Below are 26795 nucleotides of genomic sequence, written 5' to 3'. Positions count from 1 at the left end.
AGTAGGTAAATGTGCTTGCCACCAAGCTGGGTGACGTGAGTTTGGTGCAGAGGCCCCAACATGGTAGAAGAGGAGAACCAACTCCAGCAAGTTCCCTCTGCCCACACACACACACACACACACGCACACACACACACAGAGAAAGCAAGAGAGAGAGAGAGAGAGAGAGAGAGAAATAGTAAACAAACAAAATGTAACTCTTTTAAAAAACTAAGTAAAAAGTTAAGGAGTGAGGGGATAATTCTGTTGGCTAAGTGCCCAGGCTGTGAACACCTGAGTTTGATCACAAAAAATCAAGTTAGAACTCAGGGTGAAGAGGCTGGGGGGGGGGGGGGGCGTGGTTCAAGGTTCCAATCACTTGACCCTCCGTAGAGGACCCAGCACCACCCAGTGGCCTGCAACCATTGCTAGATCCAGAGCCAAGGGACTCGATTCCTTCTGCACCCCACAAACCCAGGCATACATACAGTACACATATGTAAAACACACACATATGTAACATAAAATAAATAGTAAATCTAAGAAGAAATATTCTTGTCAAGACAGGATTCTCTGTGTAGCCCTGACACAGGGATTACTCACACTGTAACCCAGGCTGGCCTAAACTCAGAAATCCACCTGCCTCTGCCTCCTTAGGTCTGTGATTAAAGGTGTGGTAACACATGCTTGCAACCTCAGCACTTCTGACCCAGAGGCAGGAAGATTGCCAGCGCTTGATGGTCAGACAGCCTAGCCAACCTGCTGAACTCCAGGCCAGTGGGAGACTCAGTCTCAAAACACATAGTTGGTGGACAGGCAAGACATCCAAAGAACACTGTGTGTTCTGTGGCACATACAAACGTGCCCTGCACACACACTGGGTCAGAGGAAGGAGGGAGGGGGAAGGAATAGAATTTTCTAAAAATGTCAGAATTATAAAATGTTGATCAAAGCATAAATTATACATTTATCAGTACAGACCATTGTTTTAAATGTTTCTATTTGCATGCTGGATAGTTTGACACAAGTGAGAGTCATCTAAAAGGAGAAAACCTCAATTGAAACACATCCCTCAATAAGGAGCAGTTATAGGGCATTTTCTTAATTAGTGATTGAAGGGAGAGGGTCCAGCCCATTGTAGATGGGGCTATCCCTGGGCTGGCAGTCCTGGGTTCTATAAGAAAGTTGTCTGAGCAAGTCATGATGAGCAAGCCAGTAAGCAGCACCCCTCCACGGCCTCTGCATCAGTTCCTGCCTCCAGGTTCCTGCCCTGCTGGGGTTCCTGTCCTGACTTCCTCCAGTGACAGAGTGTGATGTGGAAGCCAAACAAACCCTTTCCTCCTCAACTTGCTTGTGGTCATGGTGTTTCATCATAGCAACGGAAACCCTAATTATGATATATTTATAATGAAATGCAGCAATTAATAAAATGTAACTAAGATTAAGTTCACAGAAAAGCTGAGGCTTTTATATTGAAAGCCAGTGTGGGTAGACAAATAGGGAAAACCTTTCTCAAAAAAATTCCATTGAATTTAAAATGCACATGAAATGCTTCAAACTGCCTGGCATAAACACCTGTAAGTGTGACTTATAATTATCACTATTTCAAAACACACTTGTTGGACTTTCAAGGCTCAGCATGAAAAGTGCTTGCTGTGCAAGTCTGAAGATCTGAATTCAATTCCCAGAGCCCACCTAAGGTGGGAGGGAAAAAATGAGTCCACAAGGTTGCCTTTGAGTACCACACAAGCATGGTAGCACACACAACACCCTCTAGCCACCACGTCACGCATGTACACACATGGACAATGATGATTATAATGGTTTCAACGCATGCATGAAATATATTTGTAGGGAAGCACCCAGACATCCAGATACTTTGGTGAAGATTTTGTGATGAAGGCACTAGATGAACAAGAACAAAACTGGTGATCTGTCAGCTCCAAAGTGATGCTCCGTTTGTGTTGATACTAACTTGATAAAATGAGGCAAACCTCTCTGAGGTGAGAGCCTTAGTAACGATGGTGTCGGTCTTACTTTTGTTAAGCCCTCACAGCCACCTTGTGAGGTGGACTTTATTATCCCACTAATCAAAGAAACAGAGACTATGAAGATCTGTAGTTTGCCCAGAACCATTCGGAGAGATAGAGATAGAGAGAGATAGAGAGAGAGAGAGAGAGAGAGAGAGAGAGAGAGAGAGAGAGAGAGAGAGAGAGAGAGAGAGACTTTTTAAGTCCTGAAATAAACTCATGAAATCACACATTTTATACTGTAGCCAAGGCTGCCTGCTTCACCTCGCTCAAGTGCTCGAATGACAGTCATGGCCACTATACCTGACCCCAAAATCACACTTCTAACCTTTTAATAGGATGAGTCTACAGTGCACATCTTGACAGAGATTTAATGTCATGGCGATGACCTTGTCCAGCACTACATCCTGTCAGAGTACCTGGAATTGCACAAATAAGACCATAATGGCCACATGCTCATATGCTCAGAAGTATGACTTAAATTATAGTCATTTAAAAACTATGAATGGATGTGCGTGCTGTGGACCCACATTTTAGAATTATATACAGATGTGTGTGCTTTGGACCTGACTCATCCCATGGACTCACCTGTGCAGCTGAGACACCTGCAAGAAGACAACTGTGGAGGACTGGACCCCAGTGAAATGGGGGGTGGTAATGATGCACCTCAGGCAACAGGTCCATGGAGATGGGATCTTATCAGTCATGTTGCTATTGTTGCATTAAAACCTTCGGTCATGGTACATGAGTTCCTATTGAACATGCATTATTGATTTAGTCATGGCCTAAACCTAGAAAGCATTATGTTCACTAGGTAAGAATGCTTCATACCTGAAAGTCTGAGCCAGTATTTAATGATATCTTTCTTTCTTCCTTTCTTTCTTTGCAGTCTACATTAGAGCCATGGCACCAAAAGCACAAAAAAGCCCCAAGGGCAAGAAACGGGGTCAAGAAAAGAAGGGCAAAAAGAAGGCCAAGCAGCTGACACTTGGTAGGGTTTGTTGTTGTTGTTGTTGTCATTTATTGTTTAGTGGGATTTTTTATGGGCTTATTTCTTGTATTGTGTTATTTTGTGTTGCTATGTATTACATAATGTGTACTGTGGCTTTACCTATCAAGTAAGGTAATACCTTTTATGCTATTATAAAGCCAGACACTGTGGAATTGACTGTTTAGAGGCTAACCCTTCCCCACCCATTCCCCTACAATATTAATGGCGTGCCACAGGGCATGCGCCACTGATGATCGCTCTGTGGGAAAGGCTGTTACCTGCTTCATCTCTTAGTACTTACATGGCAGTTGAGTCCTCCAGCCCACATTTCTATTTCTGTTTGGCTTTTTGATGTTTTACAATATTTCAGGAAACTGAGATGATCCGGTTTTTAAAATGTGAACTTGGTATTTTCATTGCATTTCAGTTGCTGAAGAAGAGGAACCAATGAACATGGAGAGCATGGGTAAGTGGAAATGACGCTTAGGAGATGCTGCTTAGAGCGGCGCGTGCAGCCCAGGCTGGCCCCAAGCTTCGGTTCTGCCTGCCTCAGCCACCCCTGAGTTCTTAGACTGTGTCCCCACATGGCCTGGAATTTTAAAAGAATAAAAATAAGAACAGAAAGCAGAACTTAAACTGAGAAATGGATTTAGACAATGCAGCCCCTTTAAGAAGATGTCTACTCAGGTTGCTAAGGGCTGGTGAGGTGGCTCTGTAGATACAGTACTTTCCAAACAAGCCTGATGACCTGAGTTTGATCCTCACAACCCAGTAAAAAGTGAAAGGAGAGGGTGGAGAGATGCTTCAGTGTTTGTGAGCACCGAAAGCCTTTTGTTCTTCCAAAAGACCTGGCTTTGATTCCTAGCACCTACATACTGGCTTGCAACCATCTATAACCCTGTCCCAGGGGACCTGGTGGCCTCTTGTGGCCTCTGCAGGCATGACACGCACATGGTGCACATCATGGTGTACATGTTACCAAAACACTTGTACACATAAAATAAAAATAAATAATATTTAAAACATTAAAGTTGTAAAATAAAGTGGATGAAGGGTACCAACTGCATAGCTGTTTTCGGACCACCAAAGCTTGCTGTGTACCCATGCCTACATATATGCATACAGCATACAGTGTTGTACACCCACATACACACATCATGCACCGATGTGCACCCACAGCCACACGTGTACATCACACACATACTTGGCAGTCATTTCTAACTTATCATCAGAGTAATGGAAGATCTTTTGTTGGATATGTACAAATTATTACTTCTTTCAAAGTAATATATTAAAAATTGTAGCTCAGCCAGGCACATTGGCATATTCCTGTAATCTCAGAACTCTGGGAGGCAGAGGCAGGTGGATCTCTGTGAGTTCGAGGCCAGCCTGGTCTACAAAGTGAGTCCAGGACAGTCAAGGCTACATAGAGAAGAATCTCTGTCTCAAACAAACAAAACAAAAACAAAAAAACAAGGAAAACTGTAGCTCAAAGGCAGTATTCATGTGGTGCCAGTTCATTGTTATTGAGCTCATGGCCAGCAGCCCTGCAGCTGACGCCTGAGTGGACCTCTGCAATCCTCCTCTATGCCTGAGCCTTCCTCAGTCACTTGGGAGGAAAGAACATCCCACTAAGCCGGAGGCTCAAGTGAGTGCCTCTCACTTCTGCCCTCCACAGCCCCCAGGGCTGTTGCCTCAGGTCCTGACACACTCCTCAGAGCATGCCATTAAAAGCTAGACAGCAGCCGTTCTTGTTCAATTTCCCACAGACCCTGTGGATTGGCAGACTTCTTGGACCTGGCACTATTCAATCTGTCATGATAGGGCATGAAGGCACCAGACTATAGAAGATATGCATTCTGTCAGCTGCCTCTTTTTCACGTGGCCATTGATTGCCTACCCCAGCTAAAATAGCCTATAATGTTTACTAACTTCTCCATAAGGAAATGTTAACGCCTTTAAAATGTGCAATTAGTGAAAATGGGCCATTTTTATTTAAAAAACAAAACAAGCTAGTAGAATCTGAAGTGTGTGTCTAGCGGGAAGGAAGAACCATGAATCACAACTGTGAGGCAGGGGGACCACCTCAAATTCAAGGCCAACCATAGTAAATTCTAGGACAGACTTGGGTTTCGTACTGTGAGACCCTGTTCCAGATTGTATTTCTGTTGCCATGATAAAATCACCAGACACAAGAGCAACACCAGGAGGTAGGGTTCATTTGGCTCACAGTTCTAGGCTCGTCCTTCAGTAAAGGGAAACAAAGGAAGGAAATTCAAACAGTGACTTCCTTCACATCAAGGGCAGATAGAAATACATGCGAGTGTCCTTTCTTGCACTCCTTTCTCTCACAGTTTAAGCCACCATCACCACTCATCCCACCCCCTCCCCTGCCTAGGGAATGGTGCCACCCACAGTGGGCTGAAACTGCCCACACCAGATAACACGGACCATCCCCCATAGACAAGCCCACGAGGCCAGCCTACTGTAGATGACCTTTCCCTGGGGACTCAGGGCTGCGTTGACTTGACACAATGAACAATCACAGATGCTGTCCCAAAAGACATTTTGAACTTAGGTTGCAGCTTTAAAGAGAGGGCTTGAGATTTTCCTCCCCTGCCTTTCTGGTTATCTGATTAGCTAATATAGCAGCTGCTCTTTTCCCATGCTGGATTCCACAGTTCCTCCTAGCAGCTTCCCACAGAAGCTACAGAGCCTTTACTGTGCCCTATGCTAGAAACCACCATCTGCCACGAGTTTCAATCCCTTGCCAAGGAACATGGTTAATCGAAAAGTCAGTAACTAAAAAACGGTACTGTTGGTACTAAGGGTGATAAAAATGGGTTTCTCCAGTATTTGTAATTAATCTGTGGTCCAAATGACCGTTGCGCCAACCAATTGCAGTTCCGTGTGGAGGCATTTAGGACCCCCAAATCCTTTAAGTAATTATACCATAGAACTGCTGGGCCAGGATACTTCCACAGGGCGATAAGCACAGAATCCCAACCTGAGGCAGCACACACTCTCCCCTTGCTGGTACACACGTGCAGCAGCTGAAGGAGCCTGGGAAATGTGGGGGAGTGTGAGAGATGGAGCCAGTGAAAACTGGCCCTGGGACCCCGGGAATGCTGAGGTGAGAGAATATGCTGGAGGGAGGCAGCGACTGGCTTGCAGATGCTAATGACGTTGAATAACATAAGAAACTGGAAGAAATCTTGGTTGAAGGCTGGTGGCTGGCAAAATGCCCCGTTGTCCTGTTGCACCCTCTCAGCCAGGACCTGCCACTGCTAGGGAAGTTGAAAGAACCCAAACGGTGCCTCATATTTGACCATGTCCCCTGGATGGGGAGACCTGGTGGCACTCAGAGGAAGGATAGCAGGCTACCAAGAAGAGACTTGATACCCTATGAGCATATACAGGGGGAGGAAGTCCCCCTCAGTCACAGTCATAGGGGAGGGGAGTAAGGGGAAAATAGGAGGGAGGGAGGAGTGGGAGGATACAAGAGATGGGATAACCATTGAGATGCAATATGAATAAATTAATAAAATTAAATTAAAAACAAAACAAAAAAAGAAAGAAAGAAAGAAAATCACTATATGTTTAGACCAGTACTCTCGCTTCTAAAACTAGCCCAAGAAAATGGTTTGCGGCACAAGAACAGTTCATAAGATTCTTCAATTTGTAAAAGTACTTATAATAGTTGAAAACAAATGAAAAAAACTGAACACTCACCAGTAAGATATTTGAACCTTATGCTACAGAAATAGACTAATTTAAAATAATGTTTCAGAGATGTTATTTAATGTCGTAGTAGAAATGCATGTGAGGTAACAGCAAAATGTTAAAAGCAGGATTCAGAGTTTCTTAAAAGGTCTATATGTGATGAATAGAAAAAAATTAGTAAGATGTTTCTTGGAGGATATTAATAAACCATTGGTATTTTCTTCTTATTTTGCTCAAGATTTTGTCTGTGCACATACATGTTTGCGTATGAGTGGGTACCTGTGTGTGCACATGTGTGCTCTTCCATGTGGAGGTCAGAGGACATCTTTGAATATCATATGTTCCTCAGCCACCTGCTACATTTTTGGTTTGACACAGGGTCCCTCGTTGGCCTGGAACCTCTCCAAGTAGATGAGGCTGCCTAGCCAAGGAGCTCCAGAGATCTGCTGTCTCTACCTCCTATCTCTGTGTCGCTGGCATTACAGTAGAACCCCACTATGCCCAGCTTTTACATGGGTGCTGCAGGTGGGACTCAGGTCCTCAGGGTTGAGTTAGCAAGTCAGTGGAGTTATTGGCTGTGCCATCTTTATAGCCCATGGTTCAAAACGTTTATAGCAAATGTAATTACTTGAAACATAAGAACAAAAAATAAATAAATGATGCCAAAATCACCACAGAGAATGGTCTCATTGGTCTGAAAGAGAAAACAAGGAGGTTTTGTCTGTTAGCTTTATTTACTTATTTTTTCAGGAATAAGTTTTGCTGGTTTGAAGAACACAGCAAGGGGCAGGGCCAGCTCAGCACAGTGCTTAGACAATCAACATGACCTCAAGAGGCAGCCCAGACTAGACACATCCAAATGATATGTGGTAACACAGGCCTAGGACGTCAGCACAGACCCTGGCATTGGGAGGGCCATAGACCCGGACATGGACCTTGGTGCAGCCAGGCCCAGACTTCATCATGGCCTCAGATGGATGCACAGGCTCCTCTTTCCACAGTGCACAAACTGAACGGCTCAGCTTTGCTTTCTCTCCCATCTCTCCACTGCATACTCTTCCCCATCTCCACGTCACATATTTATCCATCACAGTGGCACCCACAGTGGGGCCAGAGTGGGCGCTTGGGTGTCTTTATTCTAAATCCCAAATTTTAACCAAGAAAAATTATTTAAAATTAAACAATTGCACATTTCCTGTTGCTGGAATTTTTAAGTTGTATTTAATGTCCAAATTCCACTTTGGGTTTACAGGCCATCCGGAAATTTATCCATTAGTACTAACAACCAAGACCCAGGAAATATTCAATTGTCGAGTGGATGAAGATATGACAGACGAGCAAACATATAAGCTCATCAAAAAAGAAGACATCTTGGCCGACTTACAAAACCGAGCTGCAGTATCCGACTTCCACCCAGTCAAAAAAATTGTCCGGGTAAATACAACTTTGCTCTTTGCTCTCATTCCCAACTCAAGAATTTCCCAGGGTACAACACACGTTAGAGAAGATTTTGCATTCAATTCTGGCACTCCTTTTACTTTCAGTCCCCCACCCTCCCCCTGCTGGGAATCCTGTGTGAGGACCATATGTGAAAAGTTCATTCTTACCCTGTTATTTAGAGTAGGAACATAGGTGAGCACGGTGGTACTGGGCATTCGAGGCCAGAGGATCACACTTCTGGGGCCAACTTAGGACATATAGCAACTTCCAGGCCACCTCGAGCTACAAAGCTAAGACTTTGTCTCAAATATTTTTTTCTTATACTGCTTCAAATTGTTTCGTTCATAGTTTTGGTCCCGCTTTGCCTCTCAGCATATAGACTTCACCACTAAACAATACTCACGCTTCTTGATTTTTTTTCTAATATGTTGAGGGAGGGGATTGTATGTTGGAGTGGGTAAGTGTACCACTGTGAGTGCAGGTGCGTGTATGTGCATGTTTTGTGGAGGCTGGAAGTCAACCTCAGGCATCTTCCTCAGTAGCACCCCACTTTATTTTTCTAGACAAGGCCACTCTGGCTGGCCGGCCAATGAGTTTTGAGAATCCTGTCTCCCCCCACACACTCCAGCACTGAAGTTACAGATGGCACCACTGTGCCCCATGTTTCACATGAATACGGAGATCTAAACTGAGGATCTCATATTTGTACAGTAGACACCAGCCACATAACCATCTTCCTCAGCACCGATATTTCCCTCCTTCATCAGAAATAAAATTAGGCAGTAATGGGGTGACGACTTGGCTGGTCAGAGCACTGGCTGCTCTTCAAAAGAGGTTTGGTCCCATCATCCTTAGGTGACACAATCAGCTAATTCCAGTTCCAGGGCATCCAGCTTTCTCTTCTGACTGCCATGGAAACAAGGCATGCACACGGTGCACATAAATAAACAAAGCACTTATACATATAAAATGAAAATAAATATTTATTTTAAAACACATGGTAAAAATTCCATAGATCCATTGTGTTTTTAAATAAGTAATTTGGAGGTTTAGGTTTAGCTGGAAGATTACCACTACGTTTACACTTGAGACATGTCGATTTGATGTTGGCACCTGCACACCCTGAACAAGCACTGAGCCTCGCCCTCTGCTGATGTGTCCCCACAGGAATACCCAGGGGATGAGCTTCTCCTCGTTTATGACAAAGACTTCAAATATGGACTCAACTTTTACCTCATTGGAACCGAGGAAGGCAAGGAAAACTTTTTAAAGGTAAGTAAATCCCAAGGCCTTGCAGGCTGGTTTCCGGGGGGGGGGGTGGGGGCGGGGCTGAGGGAGGTGCTTCTGCAGCATCCCTAGTTCCCTAGACAAGGCTCTGTTCCCTGAGCTCAGCTTCAGAACAGGGACTCTTTCCTAAATCTGCAGAGGAACTCAGGAGTACAAACTACACCTCAGGCAATCCCAAATAAAATACAAACAGACAGACAGACATATACATCACATATGTGTGTATGTATATATTCCTCTTATCAGATAACCTTTCATAAACTCAGGGAAACAGCTTTATATTTTAACCATCAAACTTAGCAATCTATTAATATGTGATGATGTGCAGTACATGCTGCTCTCTCAATATATGGGGCGTTCTCTTCTTCCTCTCTCACCTTGTCATCTTTCTATATCCTGATTTCTTTCTTTTTTTAATTCTTTATTCTTCTCCCACCCATCCCCCCGCCCACTTTTGGCTTAGTTGACTTCTGAAAACATGACAAAAAACATGGCAAGTGCTTCATGCACCGCATAAAAGTCAAGTTAGTTGTAAGACACTCCTATGGCACTTCTGAATGGCCACATGCTTCTTATTCTGCTCCAGACCCCGGAAGTGCCCGAGGAACAAGAAGAGACCAGGGAGTATGTTCAAGAAGAAGTGTTCGTCTACAAACCACCTGTCTCCAAGCCATGGGTATCTTTGGGCAGCGAGAAGGAAATCGAGGAAGAATCTGTCAAGGAGTCGAAAAAGCGGGTCAGAGCCTTCATGGTGCTTTCTAGTCTTTGCCTTCCTGTAACTGGAGATTATTTTTCCTGAGAGACCCTAAACTTTGCTGCATGTGCTGCTGGAGATTGTGGGGTTCCCTCCTCTTCCCCCCCCCCTTCCTAGTAGAAGACTGGTCTCTTTCTTTCACAGGTGTTATGGATTGAATCTGTTTCCCCCAAAAAGGACATCCTAAAGTCTCTTTACCCCTAGTACCCCCAGAGTGTGGCACTACTGGTATGGGGGGAGGGTCTTTGCAAATATAATTATCTATAATGAGGTCACAAATAGAATAGGCCCCTAGTGTGCCTTTGTTGGTGTTCCTATGGGAAGTTGATCACGTGCAGATGTGCACAAGGATGCCATACGAAAGAGATTGGCCTTTTAGCCCTCAAAGCCCTGGGTTCAATCCCTACCCCACGTGCTTGCTCAAAGACTTTAGACACACGAGGGGTCGTACATCAACAATCAAGGAACAGTGGAGACTGCTACCTGGCACCAGGTGAGGAAAGGACCAAGGTCAAGGTCTCCACCGCCCCTCAGCAGGAATCTGCCAGCCAACTTCAGATGTTTTGCTTCCACAGCTGTGAGAATAGAATCCCGTGTTTTAAGCCAGCTCAGTTGTGGTAGTTGCTTATGGGAGCAGTAGGAAGGGAGTACAGTGGTGTTCCCTCCCAGAGCAACTCCTGAGGGGAGGACTGTCTGCAAATGGATTAGGAAGGCCAGGGACAGGAAGGAAGCCCTCGATGAGGGGAGGTTTGCCATGGTCTCTAGAAGGAAGGCTTTGTCCTGAGTCCATAGAGGAACTCAGGGATACAAATTACACTCAGGGCTATCCCAAGTAGAAGATAGACTTCCACATGCCTCTTACCGACCTACAGGATGTACACTCCCAGTCTCTTCTTGTCCTTTTTGCCTGTAGGTGAGCATGGCTTCACTGAGGAAGGGCGGCTGCAAGCTGTGGGAACAAAGGCCACTATGAGCTAAAGAGTCCAAAGGGGTCTGAGAGGGTCAGGACACGCCACCATTGCACTACACGTCCATGTCCCCAGGGGCTTTATCAGGCTTCCTTTGCTGCTTCTGTGTGTTGCAGGTGACATACATGATTTCTAGAAAACGAAGTGAATTTGGTGCACCCGTGACTTTCAGTGACCAGAATGCTTCTAGCATAAAAGACGGTTACATTGAGTGTGCTTCTTACTCAGATAAGAATTATACCCTCACACAAGTTGAGAAAGATGTCAGCTTGCAAGTCATTCCTGAAGTCAAGGGCACAAGCACTCAGACAAAATGGTAGGTATGAGGTGAAATAAAAAACACAACAGGGTATTCAATCCAGGAAGATTGAATTATGCCCCAATACTTCTCTTTTTAAAGTCTTAGAGAACAAGATACAATTACATGCTGAAAACTGTGATGTAGGAAAATGAAAAAGCTGTGTTTGTAATCACAGCACTTGCTGGCTCTCACCTGGATTTTTACTATTGTCTTCTAGAAGCTTTATTCTTCCTGTGATGGGGTCTCACTGTTTAGGCCAGGCTAGCCTGGAGCTTGCTATGTATTTCAGGCTGACCCTCAGCTTGCGATTCTCCTGCCTCAGTTTCCCCAATGCTGGGCTTCACAGGTATGCACCAGGACACCAGCTCTAAGTGGCCATTTTTACACCTGGTGTCAGATTGTCTGGCTCCACTGACAAGATTTCCGCCATCACTTATGAAGAAAACAAGAGATTTGCATCCAGAGCCCTTAGAATAACATCTACATTCTTATTCCCTTCACAGTGTGGCAGAAAGGTAGTGAGTCACCAGGAAATGCTGGCGAGTTCAGAAACAAAGAAGACATGACAGCATGGTGTAAAAATGATCTGTGGTGGCGTGTGCAGGGAAGGTCAGAGGAAGCTACAAATTGAAGGGGCCGGCCGAGTAGGAACTAACAATAATTAAACCAGCCAAGATGTGGCCAGTGTTAATTTGGGTGGTGGCAGCAAACAGACAAGATGGGGAAGAGAGGAGATGTGTACATACAAAAAGCACCATCCTCAAAACCACCAAACAGTAGCTCGGCTGCTCCACCTATCACCTGATTTCTCTTCCGTGGCAGTTGCGCACATTGCACCACACGGCCACTTCCATTTTCTTGTTTACCATTCTGCCCAGGCCCACTCGGAGCTATCTCACCAGGACTCCTGATCTCCTAATTCAATTGTCCGTATCCAGGTCACCTCTCCTTTCCCTTCCCAGCAGTGTTTAAGAGCACTGGCTGCTTAGCTTTCTAGAATTACTTTTTCTAGTGTGACTGGTGGTCACAGTGAACTGATCCTCTCCTAGCTTGCTAGCAACTCCCTCTAAGTCACTGTTTTCATTCAAGGGCCCCAGGGCTATCTCATTTTTGTCCTTTCTCTAACTGAACTTATCCTGGTGTGGCTTATCCTGCCATCTGTTTGCATCCTGGTGTGGCTTATCCTGCCATCTGTTTGCTAACGACTCCCAAATCCTGAACTCCACACACATGTATCCAACTGTTTCCTTGACTGTCTAATAGGTATCTCAAGTTCAAATGCCAAAGGAGACTTAATTTCCCACCCTGAAGCCTGGGGCCTTCTGAGTCATCCTCATCTTAGTAACTGGTAATAATATATTCTCTAAATCACTCGGACTGAAATGTATCCACTTCTGTCCCCAGGACTGACCACATCTTGACTCTCAAGGAACACTGACCAACAAAAACAGTGAGAGCTGTTTTTCTGGAGAGAGGAAATAAATATGAGATAAATAAGAGTAGGACTTGACTCACAAATTTTTTTTTAAAAAGGAACTCTAAGGGTTCAAATAGAGATGACTAAGAAAATGCCAGCATTGCTTCATTATATGTAGGTATTAGGAGAGGCACAGGAATGGGGAAGACAGATGCAAAACTGTGGTGGATGATGTCATAAGATTTGAGAGTGACCCTGTCCCAAACAAGAGGTGAACATCAATGCATGTACTGTTCCCGCCATTTCAGGTGTTATTGTAACACACCAAACCAGTCCTCACAGTGGCCTGTGAGGAGGCTCTGTCTTCATTTTACAAATGAACAGTCAGAGGCAAAAAAAGAAAAGAAAAGAAAAAAGGGTTAAAAACAAAAGCTCAGTTGATGATCCTGCTGCTTGATAGCGTGCTTGCCTAACACACCCTGTCACCACACAGACACAGAAAGTCTACACACACACACACACACACACACACACACACACACACACACACATGCACACACACGAAAACTCTGAGTTTAGTTTAGAATATAGTTTAAACTGAAGTACTAACAGATAGTTTTGCTGAAGAGCAAAAGAACATATCACTTTAAAACATAAGAACAACTCCTGGTTGTGCTGCTACTTTCATAAAACCACAGATACCTTTATTTTTGTTTTTCTTTTGCTTATTTCTGCCTTCAGGGCAGAAGTTAAAAGGTGAAAATAAGATGTGAATCCAAGTCTGTCAGGTTCCATATTACTACTCACCACTGCTCCCCACCTTCTGCCACGGATCCCAGTGTAGGCGAGGAGGGATGGAGGAGGGACACGTTGTTCTGGTGACCGTGCTCCATGCTGTCTGCCCCTCTCTGCCTGGCAGCTACACTTGCCAGTCATGGCAGCCATGCACTGACCTTTCTCAGTAAACATGGGTTAAATGCCCAAGATTCTATTGAGCACTTCAAGCATGCTAGACACTCTCTTCAAGGCACTGCACATACTCACGTCACACCCTGAGAGTGACTCAGTGATGCTTTAAAGGATTCTATTCACAGCCAGGTGCAGTGATGCACACCTGTAATTCTAGCACTCAGGGAGGCAGAGGCAGGCGGATCTCTGAGTTCAAGGCCAGCCTAGTCTACAAAGCAAGTCCAGCACACCCATGGCTACACAGAGAAATCCTATCTCGAAGAAGAAGAAGAAGAAGAAGAAGAAGAAGAAGAAGAAGAAGAAGAAGAAGAAGAAGAAGAAGAAGAAGAAGAACAAGAACAAGAACAAGAAGAACAAGAACAAGAAGAACAAGAAGAAGAAGAAGAAGAAGAAGAAGAAGAAGAAGAAGAAGAAGAAGAAGAAGAAGAAGAAGAAGAACAAGAAGAAGAACAAGAAGAAGAACAAGAAGAACAAGAACAAGAAGAACAAGAAGAAGAACAAGAACAAGAAGAAGGAAGAAGAAGGAGAAGGAGGAGGGGGAGGGGGAGAATTCTATTCGTAGACAAAGGAACAGGTTCTCAGTGGGTAAATAATTAGCCCAGAGTCTCATGGCTAGTGAGTAAACCAAGCTTTCAAGCCAGACAGCCTATTATCAGAGTCTACACTGACAATGATGGTGCCGTCCATCCTCCTCCAGCTTGTGGCCTAAGATCCAAGGCTCACACAGGGAGAGAGACCAAGGACGAAGCCAGGAGTACAGTGAAACAGGTTCACAGTGAAGGCAAGCCCTGGGAGCCAACCAGATAAAAACATGTCTCCACTCACATGGATGCCATTAGTGCCCCAGTGTAATAACCTAACTTTGTGTTCTTAGAGCAGGGTCTCCCTGTGGTTGGCACTTGAAGATAAGTAAGTCTCTGCAATGGGAGGGTTTTATTGTGCATTGCATGGTATATAACAGCCTCTGGACTCTACCACTACATTTTGGTAACATTTCCCAACTGTGACACCATAGCCGAACATCACTTGAGGAAATGGATGGATTGCGCTTGATTAAATACACACATATCGGATCAGAGAGACAGGTGGCTCTGTAGGTAAGAGAACTTGCTGTGAAAATATGAGGACCTAAGTCCCAAACTCTGACACCCGTGTAAAAAGCCATGCTCAGCAGTTCCCATGCCTGTACCTCTCACACTGGAGAGGGCAATGGCAGGAGTGCTGCTGAGGTTTGCTGGCCAGCCAGCCTAGCTGAAAAGCAATGAGCCGCACACAAACTTATGCCACCAACATAAACCAGGCGGGAGTTGGCACCGAGAATGGAATAAATGCTACAAAAATCAACATAAAGAGAAAGATACCTAAGTAAATGTGACAAATGTTAGATAGGAAATATGAATAGAAGCTATATATGAATTTCTTTATAGTTATATCCTTCTTCTAACTTTTAAATTTTTAAAATGATTTCTAAATAAAAATTTACAACATGAGACCCTCTAAAGCTATTTTTAACATATATGCACTGGACATACCTCCGGGCTTCATAAGGATATAATTACTTTGACCGTGTTTTCTTTTTAGCCCTCTTGTCAGTTTTTCCCACTTCCTGTTAGCTCCCAAGAATTCTTTTTATTACATTGGAAAAAATATACTTACAGGCTTTAGTAATCAATATTGATTTTATGATAAACAAAAATATACTAAGGTAAAATATTTTGATATAAATATTCCGACACCACTACCACAGAATTAGGCCTTGAACTTGGCATAGCCTGTACTTAATTTTCTCTGATCCAAGTTTTGATATTCAACATTCTTTTATATATTAGGACATTTCCTAAAAATGCTACTACACAGTATTATCCAAGAGAATTCTCGGAAGAGGAAAAAGAAGCCCTCGGACAATCAAAGTCTTTGGCTGATTTTCTCAACAATGTGTCCACAAGGTAAGAAAGTATGTGTTTAAAACTTTAAACATGATTTGCACATGTTTATTTTTAATAAATGGGGGGGTCTCAAGATGCAGCTTCATGTGTGACACTTAGAAATGTGAGGACAGTGGCCAGTGCAGACAGTGCTCACAGTGCCTGCTGCCTTTCTCCTGCTACGTTATCACGGGCCTCTCACGGCAGGACTGTACCAAGCAGAAAGAGAACAACCAAGTGTGCCGAGGTGTTTTCTTATTTCAAATTAGCAATTAAAAGTTAAACATTGCTTATCTGGGTGCTTGAGGCCAGAACATGACAGACTGTAGGCGGGACAAAAGTCTAAACACAAAATCCATAAACACTTCTACACAGAGGCTGAAGGTAACGGTGTACAAAGCAGGGTTTGACTACTTATAACCTCTCAGGGGTAAAGGGAAGTTTCCCATCACGTGACTTTAATTCAGCATGGAGCAGCTGGACAGCTTCTTAACCAAGAGAGATGCAGAGAGGCCTGGCCCGTGATCTAACACGGAGGGGCTCTTGTAGTCCCTTCCCAAAGCTTTAAGTGAAAGAGAACCCAGGCTTAACGGAAAGAGGAAAGCTTACATAAGAACTGGGACAGCACTGACTAGAGTAAAGAAGAAACCTATAGTAATATTCGTTTTACTTCCAACTTTAAAACTGTTTAGCATTATTTAATATTTTTTATTTTGTATAACTATGATTTCGGACTGGGAGCAGACACATGCAAAGAAGTGAGTTTCTTTTCTCTCCGAATTTTTTTGTTTAAACGTGTGGTGTCATTTCCCAAAGAAGAAAGTTGTAAGAGAAATGCCCAGGGAAATTCACATAGCGCCAGCTTTGGGGTTATAAGCAATAACGACTGGTCCTCGTGGGCACGTATGTCTCACAGGCCACCTCCATCCCTATGGTGACAGCTGCAGTGTCGCTGAATGCTAATAGCCAGCATGCTGGCTGGCTTTTGTTTCTGCTTTTATTTCAATGGAATAGTGTGGAGATAGCCCTGCAGCAAAACGAAATCATGGACATATTTCTTGATGACTGGAAGAACCTCGCGGAGGAAGAAAGCACCTTTGGGGACAAGACTGACACCCACCTGAAGGAGTACCAATCCTTTACAGACCTTCACAGCACCATGGAGAAAATGATCACCTGTGTCTCGTGGCACCCAACCATCTATGGTAAGGAAAAGATGCTGACAGTCCTTGTCACCTGTGTCTTGTAGCACCTAACCATTTATGGTGAGGAAGAGATGCTGATGGTTCTTGTCGCCTGTATCTCATGGCACCCAACCATCTATGGTGAGGAAGAGAAGCTGATGGTTTTCTTTTATGCTGACTTTGATAAAGCCTTGCTTTAATGTCTAAAACTGAAAATGAGATTGATTTTAGCTAAGCCTATAAGACTTACCAAGTGCCAGGCTCCTGCCAGGCAAGCGCTTTCCACACCTGCACTTGGGGGAAAGACTTGCTCAGGTCACCCTGCTGTTGGCTCAGCATGAAGAGTCTGCCTTTCCCTGGGGCCTGTCAGACTCCCCCAATGCTCTGGACAGACACTTCTTTGTTTGTTTGTTTGTTTGTTTTGTGAGACAGGGTTTCTCTGTGTCACCTTGGCTGTCTTGGACTCACTCTGTAGACCAGGCTGGCCTCAAACTCACAGCGGTCTGCCTGCCTCTGCCTCCCGAGTGCTGGGATTAAAGGCATGCACCACCACACCCAGCTTGGACAGACACCTTTAAAGAGCTCAACAGCTAAGGGAAAAGCAGTGTATCTGGGTGCAGCCACAAAAAGAGAAGTCTCTACCCTCTCTCCCTTCCATCCATCCTCGCTGGCCTTTTTCTTCTAAAAACTATGTCTCACAGGCTGGAGAGGCAGCTCAGTGGTTACAAACACACAGATTAGCGTTCATTTCCAGCATCCATATTAGGCGGCTGACAGCCACCTGTGACTCCTCCTAGTGGATCTGACACCTCCTACTGGTCCCCAAGGAACCTACAGTCACGCTGCACTCACGTGCACATACCCACACAGACAACACACATACACACACACTTAAAAATAAAATTAAAAATCCTAATTTTTTTTTAATTACCAAACCTTCTAAGTACACCATCTATGCTCAGTGTGAACCGGCTACATTTCAGGGCCACGTGGCATGTGGCTTGTGCCTGCAGCATGAAGTTGGCTACAGTGACAGGCACAAGCTGGCCTCTCTGTGGGCAGCGCTGCTGACTGCTTTGTACTTGTGTTTCAACCAGGGCTCATAGTCGTGTCGGTGGCCGTGCGCCTCTCCTTTGAAGAAAGGGTCCAATTTTCGGGTAAACTGCTGCTACAGCCGTCACTGATTCTTTTCTGGAGTTTCTCTGACCCCATACACCCTCAGGTAATGGGCAGAAGTTAACGCAGAAAACTAATGTCTTCCAATACCACGTTACCGTGTCTTTAGGAAAATTTTAACTACAGACTATTTTATGGTCTCCTAGCATTGTAAACTCTTAGATATAAGATTTCCTTTGTCACAGCCTGTCATCATTTAATGTGAACTTCATACTCACTGTGTTGAAAGTATAATGAACAAGTTAATTTTAGAAAAGGAAGCTGTTGAGGTTGTGGGAGATGGCTTGGTCATTAAAGTGCCTGCCAGAAAGGCAGGAAGACCTGAGTTCAGATCCTCACAAGCCATGAGAAGCCAGATTGGTTGTCACATCTGTGCTCGGGACAGGAGGCAGGAGGACCTCTGAGGCTCATTGGCCAGTCAGTTCAAGCCAAGTAGTGACCTTCAGGTTCAGTGAATCAAAAAATAAGGTGGAAAAGCAATCAAGGGAAATACCTGACCTCTAGCCTACACACACACACACACACACACACACACACACATACACACTTAAAATATTTGCCAGCATTACTTCCAGATCTTTCACTCTGAGAACTTTCTATTTGACTGCTCACTCTATGCCTAGGTACATACTGTAGAGAAGAAAGACAAATATCTTATCCCCACAGGGTTTATCATCTTCACTCTTCAGAAATACCAATCTCATATACTTTTGTTTGGAATATGATAGTATGTCTCCAATCATTGTGTGTGTGTGTGTGTGTGTGTGTGTGTGTGTCCCTTAGGTGGGTAATGGAAGGAACTAGAACCCTGTGAGAGCATGCCACTAGTCTCATGGGTGGGACTAATGTCCATGATAAAATTCAACAAAAGGACCTTCCAGGCCAAAGGTCTTACACTGAGGGCTAACTCAAATGTGTGTTGCTTACAGATGGCTAAAAAAATTAGATTTCTAACCATCTCTATATTACTTAATATGTCTTTCTCTTTTCTTTCTTTTTTTTCCCCTTTGTGGTTTGTGGGGTCAACTTTAGTTGATGCTGGAGAGCCCCGATGACATCTTCTGCTTCGAATTCTGTCCGAGTGACCCCAACATCATTGCTGGAGGCTGTATAAATGGACAGGTAGTTAGGAATTGTCATTAGATGTTTATAATGCTGTAAGAAATTTTGATGCTGGTACCTTTAGAATGTAATGGCTCAATGTGGCACAAGGAAGGAGTGTTGGCCATATGTTAATCAGTAGGCCAGGACTTGAGTAGAAAGAGTTGTCAGACATGGTGTTGGAACATGAGATCTTTACAGGATAATTCAGTTCGAATAACCAAACTCAATCTAATCTATGTCTTTCATTTATACACCCCAATTAGCAATCAAGAAAATGCCCCATAGACACACCCACAGGCCCCTCTGACCTAAGCTATTCTTAGGTTCCCCCTTTCTAGATGACTCTAGTTTGTGTTAAGCTGACAATAACAATTAAGCAACGTACCAAGCTGCAAGCATCATTGCCTCTCCAAAGAGGCCATTCCTGAAATTTCAGAACCCAAATAGAAGTTCACAGGGACAAACACACATATCATTGAATTTGGATTGCTTGGCACTGTGTTTGTTTAGTTTTCTTCTAAGATATCTAATTTATACTATATTGAGATTCTGCCCTCCAATATTGTTATATTAGGGAAGTAAAATTAAAAAAAAAAAAAAAAAAACCTTTAAAGCTATTCTGTGATCTAAGCTTCAAGCCATTTCAATTCAGTGAGTGTGTCTATTGGAAACATGACTTAGGGTGTAGATGTAGCTAGAATGGTCCCCAGCGTGTGCAAGACCCTGAGACCCATCCCCAGCACCGCATAAACAGAGCATAGTATAAACACCTCTACTCCCAGCACTTGGGAGGTGGATGGAAGAGGATACAGAATTTAAGGTCATCCTTGACAACATAGATAGTTTGAGACCAGCCTGGGCTACATGAGACCCTGTCCCAGTTAGTAAAATAAAGTTATCTGCTCTTTCTCTGTATGGCTAAGAAAAATTCTTAGTTAAGATTCACACAGCAAGCCTGTGTGGTGCATACCTGTAATCCCAGCACTGTGGGAGGCAGAGGCAGGCAGATATCTGTGAGTTCAAGGCGAGCCTAGTCTACAAAGTGAGTCTAGGACAGCCAGGGCTACACAGAGAAACCCTGTCTAGAAACAAAACAAACAAACAAAAAAGGATTCACACAGCAACAACTTCCAGGTCAATATCTCCAGAACAGCAAGAAAATCAGGAAAACAAATGTCTCCTCAATTTTTTTTTTCTCAACAGCTACTGAGATCATAGTAGTGACCCAGAGCCATTTCCCAAGCCATGAAAATCTGAATGTGCCTTTGCATTTGTGTCAAAAGTGGTATGACTCTTATAAAGTCTTTTGGAAAAGGATGCGATTAAATAAAGTCACTCACGATTCTCCAGTGGTGGCGTTCTGTTAACATGTTGTTTTGTGTACTGACGTGCTACTTAGCCACTTACAACTGCCCTGGCTTGGTGTGGTATATTCTATTTTCTTCTTGTTTTCTTAAGGATGACCACTGGGTAACATACAAATTCTGAGTTAGCCGTTAGAGGCCCATTAAGATAGTTTGTCTGCCTCTCTTCCCCCATGAGTGGATGTTTGCTGGTAATTTTTGAGAATTGGGGTAAATTCTGCTCCCCACCCCCACAGGTCTGAAGCAGCTGTACCTATATTCTGAGCAGAACAAGGGACAAAGCCTTCCCAAAGCGCAGGAGGTGCACGATACTTGTTTAGCACTTATTCGCTCAGTATAGCATTTTTTGTTATTTTTTTTTTCCGAGACAGGGTTTCCTCTGTGTAGCCTTGGCTGTCCTGGACTCGCTTTGTAGACCAGGCTGGCCTCAAACTCACAGGGATCCACCTGCCTCTGCCTCCCGAGTGTTGGGATTTAAAGACGTGTGCCACCACGCCCGGCCATACACAGATGCATATATATATATAAAACAAAGAGTTGGGGATCCAAGAGGGAGAGGAGTCATTCTCTTCAATAGCTGCTCTGAAGGGTCTGCTCAGCTGCTGCTGCGGCTACAGGTTAGGTCTGACGATGCCCAAAAGTGCTTGATGCTTCAAGGCCGTATAGCAATCGCTCCCTAAAAAGCAGTCTTTCAGACCCAGGCCTCTGCGTCCCAACAGTGCTCTGCTGACAGCTCTCTCTGTTTCAGATTGTCCTGTGGGACATCACGGCACACGCAGACCGCATAGAAAACATTAAGGCAGGTGGCAGCAGAAGTAAAAAGGCCACTCTCAAGGTGGGCTCTCTCTAAGTTTTCACTTGCTGGATGCTCTTTGTTTCCATTCAAAAGTTTGTCAAAAACATGTATAACAGATTCACCAAGGTTTTAAAGACATTCACTTTCTGTGAAGGTGTTCCCTAAAAACACAACAAGCTTCATCAGCCAGCACTGGTTTTGTTGTTGAGTTTATTATGAAGGAAGCAAATACTTCGTCTAAAGTGATTTTGTAGAAGGACCCCGGGATGAAAGGATGGAAAGGCTGGGTATCCAGATGCTGCCTCACAGCCTATGAGCTTAGACACACCCCCTCACCTCTCCAGGAGTTAGTTCACATGTATAAGATGCAAGGATGACAGTCCTGTCTGATGTAAATGTGTTACGATGCGCTAGCAAGATGGCTCAGTGGAGGGGGCTGGAGGGGGGAGACATGACACCTGTCACCATGCCCGATGACTTCCATCCCTGGGGTCCACATAGTGAAAGAAAAGATCTGACCCTTACGAGTTATCCTCTGACCTCCATGCTCAAGCACACACACATACATATGCACGTATACAAAATAAATTTTAAATCTAAAAAAAAAGTTATGATTCTCTGATGCTGTGGATTCCAGTAACAGTAGTGGGTAGAGTAGTTGGTGTCTTCTGAGCACATACCCTCCATGTCACACATCCCCTCCAGCCCCAGATCTCCAGTCTCAATATCCATAGGTCTCTCACAGAAGAATGGTAGAATGTACACATCCCTGTATCCATGGAAATGCTCTTCCAAGAATAAACTGGGTCCACAGTCCTTGGGAAACTTAGATACTAAGCTACATTGAAAGGGAGAGTTGGCAAGTCTGTTACTAAATATGTGGTGCACTGAAACACTAATTTGTGTTCCCCCTTAACTGGCAAAGACTCTGGCTCTTTACATTTTAACTGGAACAGCCAGTAGAATTCACCTGTCCTCTCTCTGACTCTGAAATGTAACCTTTCCCCTCCCCCTCTTCCCCAGCCTATGTTTCTCCTTGAACCAGACAGTAATAAAGAAGCAATGTACATCCGACACTGTGCAGTGTCTTCCATAGAAAATGGCCACAGGAAAGTGATCACAGACATTCACTGGCTGCCAGACTCGTTTGAGGTGAGTCTTGACAGTTGTGTGGCTGCTGGGAATCAAACTTGGGTTCTCTAGAAGAGCAGCCAATGTTCTTAACCAGCAAGCCCTCTCACCAGCTTGAATTCTGTTATACTTCTTTGGTGTGCTTTGGTTTGGTTTGGTTGAGACAGTGTCCTGTGTGTGGTAGACTGGCTTTGAAATTATTGTGTAAGCCAAGGAAGGCCTTGAATTTCTGATTCTCTGTCTCCACCTCCCAAGTGTTGAGTGTACAGATGTGTGCACCATGTCCGGTGTGTGCTGTGCTGGAGATGAAGCCCAGGGTTCTGGGCACGCTTGGCAAGCACAGTACCTACTGAGCTACCCTCAGTCCTTGGCTAGTGTAGAAAACGTGCTTTTTAAGCTCCTGAAATAGTAATATGGCTTTAGAAGTCGGCTCTAGCTTCCCCTCTGTGCTGTGATAGAGTGCTTTGACAGAAAGCATCTTAGGAGAGGGAAGGGTTTATTCAGCCTTCCCTTCCAAGCCCATCCTTGAGGGACGTCACAGCAGAGACCATGGAGGAGTACCTCTTGCTGGCTGCATCATTACAGGATCCGCAGGCCCATGCTCCGACAGCTTTCTTACAGAATCACCTCCCTGGGGATGGGTCTCCCAGAATGGATGGGGGGGGGGGGGGGAGGGCCTGCAGGCACCAAGTAATAAGACAGTCTCCCACAGACCACCTGGATCTAGGCACTTCCTCCAACAAAGCTTTCCTTTCACTTGTCTCTAGGCTGTGAGCTAGTTGACAAGGATACCAGGACAGAGTTCTAAGTCTTAAAGATGCAAAGCCCTGGAGTGATGAATCTCTGAGATCCTCAGGGTGGCCTCAGTAGAGGGAGAGATTCTTTAATTGTCACATCCCATCCAATGGAAATGGGCATCCAGCACACAACCAGAAAGGGGTGGGGGTTTGGGGGGGGGGTGTCAATCTGGTCTGTGGTTGCCTGGCTGGTGTAATGCCTACACAGGCCTCACTGCAGCTTGTTGTCCTCCCCACTCAGCCCTGCTGACAGCCCTCCCCACTCAGCCCTGCTGACAGCCCTCCCCACTCAGCCCTGCTGACAGCCCTCCCCACTCAGCCCTGCTGATAGCCCTCCCCACTCAGCCCTGCTGACAGCCCTCCCCACTCAGCCCTGCTGGCAGCCCTCTCCACTCAGCCCTGCTGACAGCCCTCCCCACTCAGCCCTGCTGGAAGCCCTCCCCACTCAGCCCTACTGATAGCCCTCCCCACTCAGCCCTGCTGACAGCCCTCCCCACTCAGCTCTGCTGGAAGCCCTCCCCACTCAGCCCTGCTGATAGCCCTCCCCACTCAGCCCTGCTGACAGCCCTCCCCACTCAGCCCTGCTGACAGTCCTCCCCACTCAGCCCTGCTGACAGCCCTCCCCACTCAGCTCTGCTGGAAGCCCTCCCCACTCAGCCCTGCTGGAAGCCTTCCCCACTCAGCCCTGCTGATAGCCCCATGCTAGTTTACTCATGAACCATATCAAGCTAATCATGTTTCCACACACGTTGGAGAATGCCACCTTCACAAGTTACACCACATGCTTTAGCCTCCTTAGCAACTAGTTACTGGAGACTTTGGACCTTCTAGGACAGTGAGAGAATCCCGAAGGTCCTCTGTGTGCTTGCAGAGTTGTGCCAATAATTAGACTGTGGACACTATCAGCTTCCTTTTTTCTTTTATTTTCCTCTTTTAATTTCGGAGTTTAGTCCTGGCTGTTCTGGAAGACTCTATGTAGAACAGGACTTAAAAGGCTCATGCTACAGCACATGGCCACCATCAGCTTCCTATTTGAGACTTAGCCCCTTGTCTGTTGATCTTGCTCTTACCAGTTAAACGGTATCCTGAAATCTATATTTGGCTCAATAACTGATAGTGAAAGAGCCTAAATTGGTAAAACTAGTGAATAATGAGATGATGTGTATCACCTGCATTTAAAAAACATTTAAAATAATTTGTGAATATGCAGATAAAATTCAGGTCATGTGAACTAAAAAAAAAATATGAGAATCCATATTTATATGCATCCTAATTAAAATCATATAAAATACTTTCATGAATGAAGAACGGAAAGAGTTCCAAGTAGTGCTGTATTTGATCTTAAAATCCAGATTCCAAACCTCTATGGTAGCATTAACAATATTTTAACAAGATGTTTTTGCCACGGACCGTCTCAGTTGGGTATAGGTCTTTGGTGTCAAGAGTTCTTGAAGCGTCAGTGGGCAGAAGATAGGCAAGTGACAAAGAAAGACAAACCCAGAGGTTACTGTTTGAATCTGAGTGTATTTTGCAAGTAAATGAGCTAGGTTTCTATACACATTTTGAAACAGGACTGTTTTTTCGTGGTTACATTTTTTCAATGTTCTCTCATTATGCCAAACATCTGTGAGCCAGGACAGTTTTTTTTTTTTTTTTCCTTAGTTCTTCTGCCACTATCTGGAGCTTACTTAAACACTTCATTTGTAAGTCATAATATGAACTATGATTAATTCTTGGCCATATTTTTATTAACAAGTGGAACAAAACTTAGTGGTGAACTTGTCTGAATGACCCTTGGCTGCAGTTTTAAGTTAAGGGTCTCCTAGCAACACAGTTACATCTGAAAAGTTCTTGATAAGAAAGTGAAAACAAAGGCAGAAACAGTCAGGATGCTTGAAAACAATGAGAAAAAAGAAGAGCTGTAATCAGTTACTCCTGGCAGGGACATCAGACCCGTTTCCAGGAGGCTCTCTTTTGGGTATGGATCGTCGCCTTGGGTTTTGTGGTAATGTTTGTCATACAGACTCCACTGGAGGGGTCGTGACAGTTTTAAAAGAAAAAAAATTTTGAGGGAAAATAGCTATGAGAAAAATTATTTCTAGATACTCAGAATTTACCTTTGTAGTAATAGATTTTATGCTTTGAAAATTTTACCTATGTAGTTCGGGTGACGTGCCCGTGGGTATAGAGGCCAGAGCCAGCCTTAGAGGGGACAAACCTAGTATTGTTAGTTTACAGAATTTTCTTTTCTTAAAAAATTTTTAAACAGATTAACAGAATGGGCTCTGTCTTTGAAAATCGGAGTGGGATAAATTGTCAGCTCGTCACGTGCTCAGCAGACTGGTACGTCTCACTTTCAAGCACCACCTGAAACCCTTCTTACGCCTTGTTCTTTTCACTTTGGATGGTTTCTAAAACCAGTGCTTCCTTAATTAAACCTAATTAACTTTTAATTAACTTAAAGTAACTGAAGGAGCATTGCATAGATAGATTATAGCTGGTTAGGGTATTGCTGCCATTTAAAACAAAACCAACTTTTGACCAGGAGCAGTGTGGCTTGTGCCTTTAATCCCAGCACTCCAGCAGGCCAAGGTCTATGAGGCCAAGGTCTATGAGGCCATATGTGGTCTACAAAGCGAGTTCCAGGCCAACCAGGGCTACAAGGAAACAAAGAGAAACAAATGAGCTTTTACAGGGATAAATTGAAAACAGGAGCTAGCAAGAAGGCTCAGCTGGAAAAATCCCTTGGCAGAAAAGCCTGACAACCTAAGCTCAACTCCCAGAGCCCAGGATAGAAGAAAAGAGCTGACTCTCAAAAGTTGTCCCCTGACTGTTAGACACGCACCACAGCATGTCTGTACCGGTGCTCAGACACATCATGCACATGATGATAGTGCTGCTGCTGGTGGTGGTGGTGATGATGATGATGATGATAGTAAAGAAAATTATTTCTGGAAATCAAAGAGTTAACTGGGCTTTGCCGCAGGCGTCGGGCAGCGCATTACCCATAGTTATTCTGCTTCTTCACATCCCATATTTGTAACTTTATGGTGCACTGATTGCATTCAGTTTATCTCACAGATATGAGGGTTGTCACATGTATCAGTAAGGCCCCTTAAAAGTACAAGAGCATCTACTTTTCTGATGTGCATCTTTGAAGAGTGTGTTAGAATTTGTTGGCTATGTTTGAAGGCTACTCATTTCGATGAAATTCTATATCTACCAGTTTATAGAATTAATAAGCATAACAATGTAGGAAATGTAATATTTGTAAGTAATGCTTACCTAGGCTCCAAATACGAAATAAATTTGCTCTTAAAAACAGCTTTGCAGCTCACAAAGCTCTCAAAAGGCTGAAGCTGAGAGTTATGGATTAAATTCAGTCTGAGCTTTATGGCGAGGCCCTATATTTTTAAATCTTTGAGGTTGGATATGTAGGTGCACATCTTTAATCCCAGC

The 26795-nt window shown here is 44.3% G+C and overlaps 1 protein-coding gene across 1 annotated transcript in view; it reads left to right on the top strand.

The window, feature by feature from the left end:
• Dnai3 (dynein axonemal intermediate chain 3) overlaps window positions 1-26795 on the top strand; it is a 56740-nt gene that overhangs the window by 1246 nt on the left and 28699 nt on the right. Inside the window, exons 2-14 of the mRNA XM_051165865.1 lie at window positions 2899-3000; window positions 3428-3466; window positions 7976-8157; window positions 9331-9435; window positions 10037-10186; window positions 11289-11488; window positions 15689-15805; window positions 16799-16989; window positions 18066-18190; window positions 19177-19266; window positions 21361-21447; window positions 22432-22560; window positions 25606-25679. Of these exons, the coding sequence (XP_051021822.1) occupies window positions 2913-3000; window positions 3428-3466; window positions 7976-8157; window positions 9331-9435; window positions 10037-10186; window positions 11289-11488; window positions 15689-15805; window positions 16799-16989; window positions 18066-18190; window positions 19177-19266; window positions 21361-21447; window positions 22432-22560; window positions 25606-25679 (1577 nt within the window). The 5' untranslated portion in view covers window positions 2899-2912. The remainder of the gene's footprint in view (window positions 1-2898; window positions 3001-3427; window positions 3467-7975; window positions 8158-9330; window positions 9436-10036; window positions 10187-11288; window positions 11489-15688; window positions 15806-16798; window positions 16990-18065; window positions 18191-19176; window positions 19267-21360; window positions 21448-22431; window positions 22561-25605; window positions 25680-26795) is intronic.

This window comes from Acomys russatus, chromosome 23 (genome assembly GCF_903995435.1).
Source record: "Acomys russatus chromosome 23, mAcoRus1.1, whole genome shotgun sequence".
Classification (NCBI taxonomy): Eukaryota; Metazoa; Chordata; class Mammalia; order Rodentia; family Muridae; genus Acomys; species Acomys russatus.
Note: the sequence above shows the minus strand (reverse complement) of the source record. Positions and strands in the feature narration are given on the sequence as shown.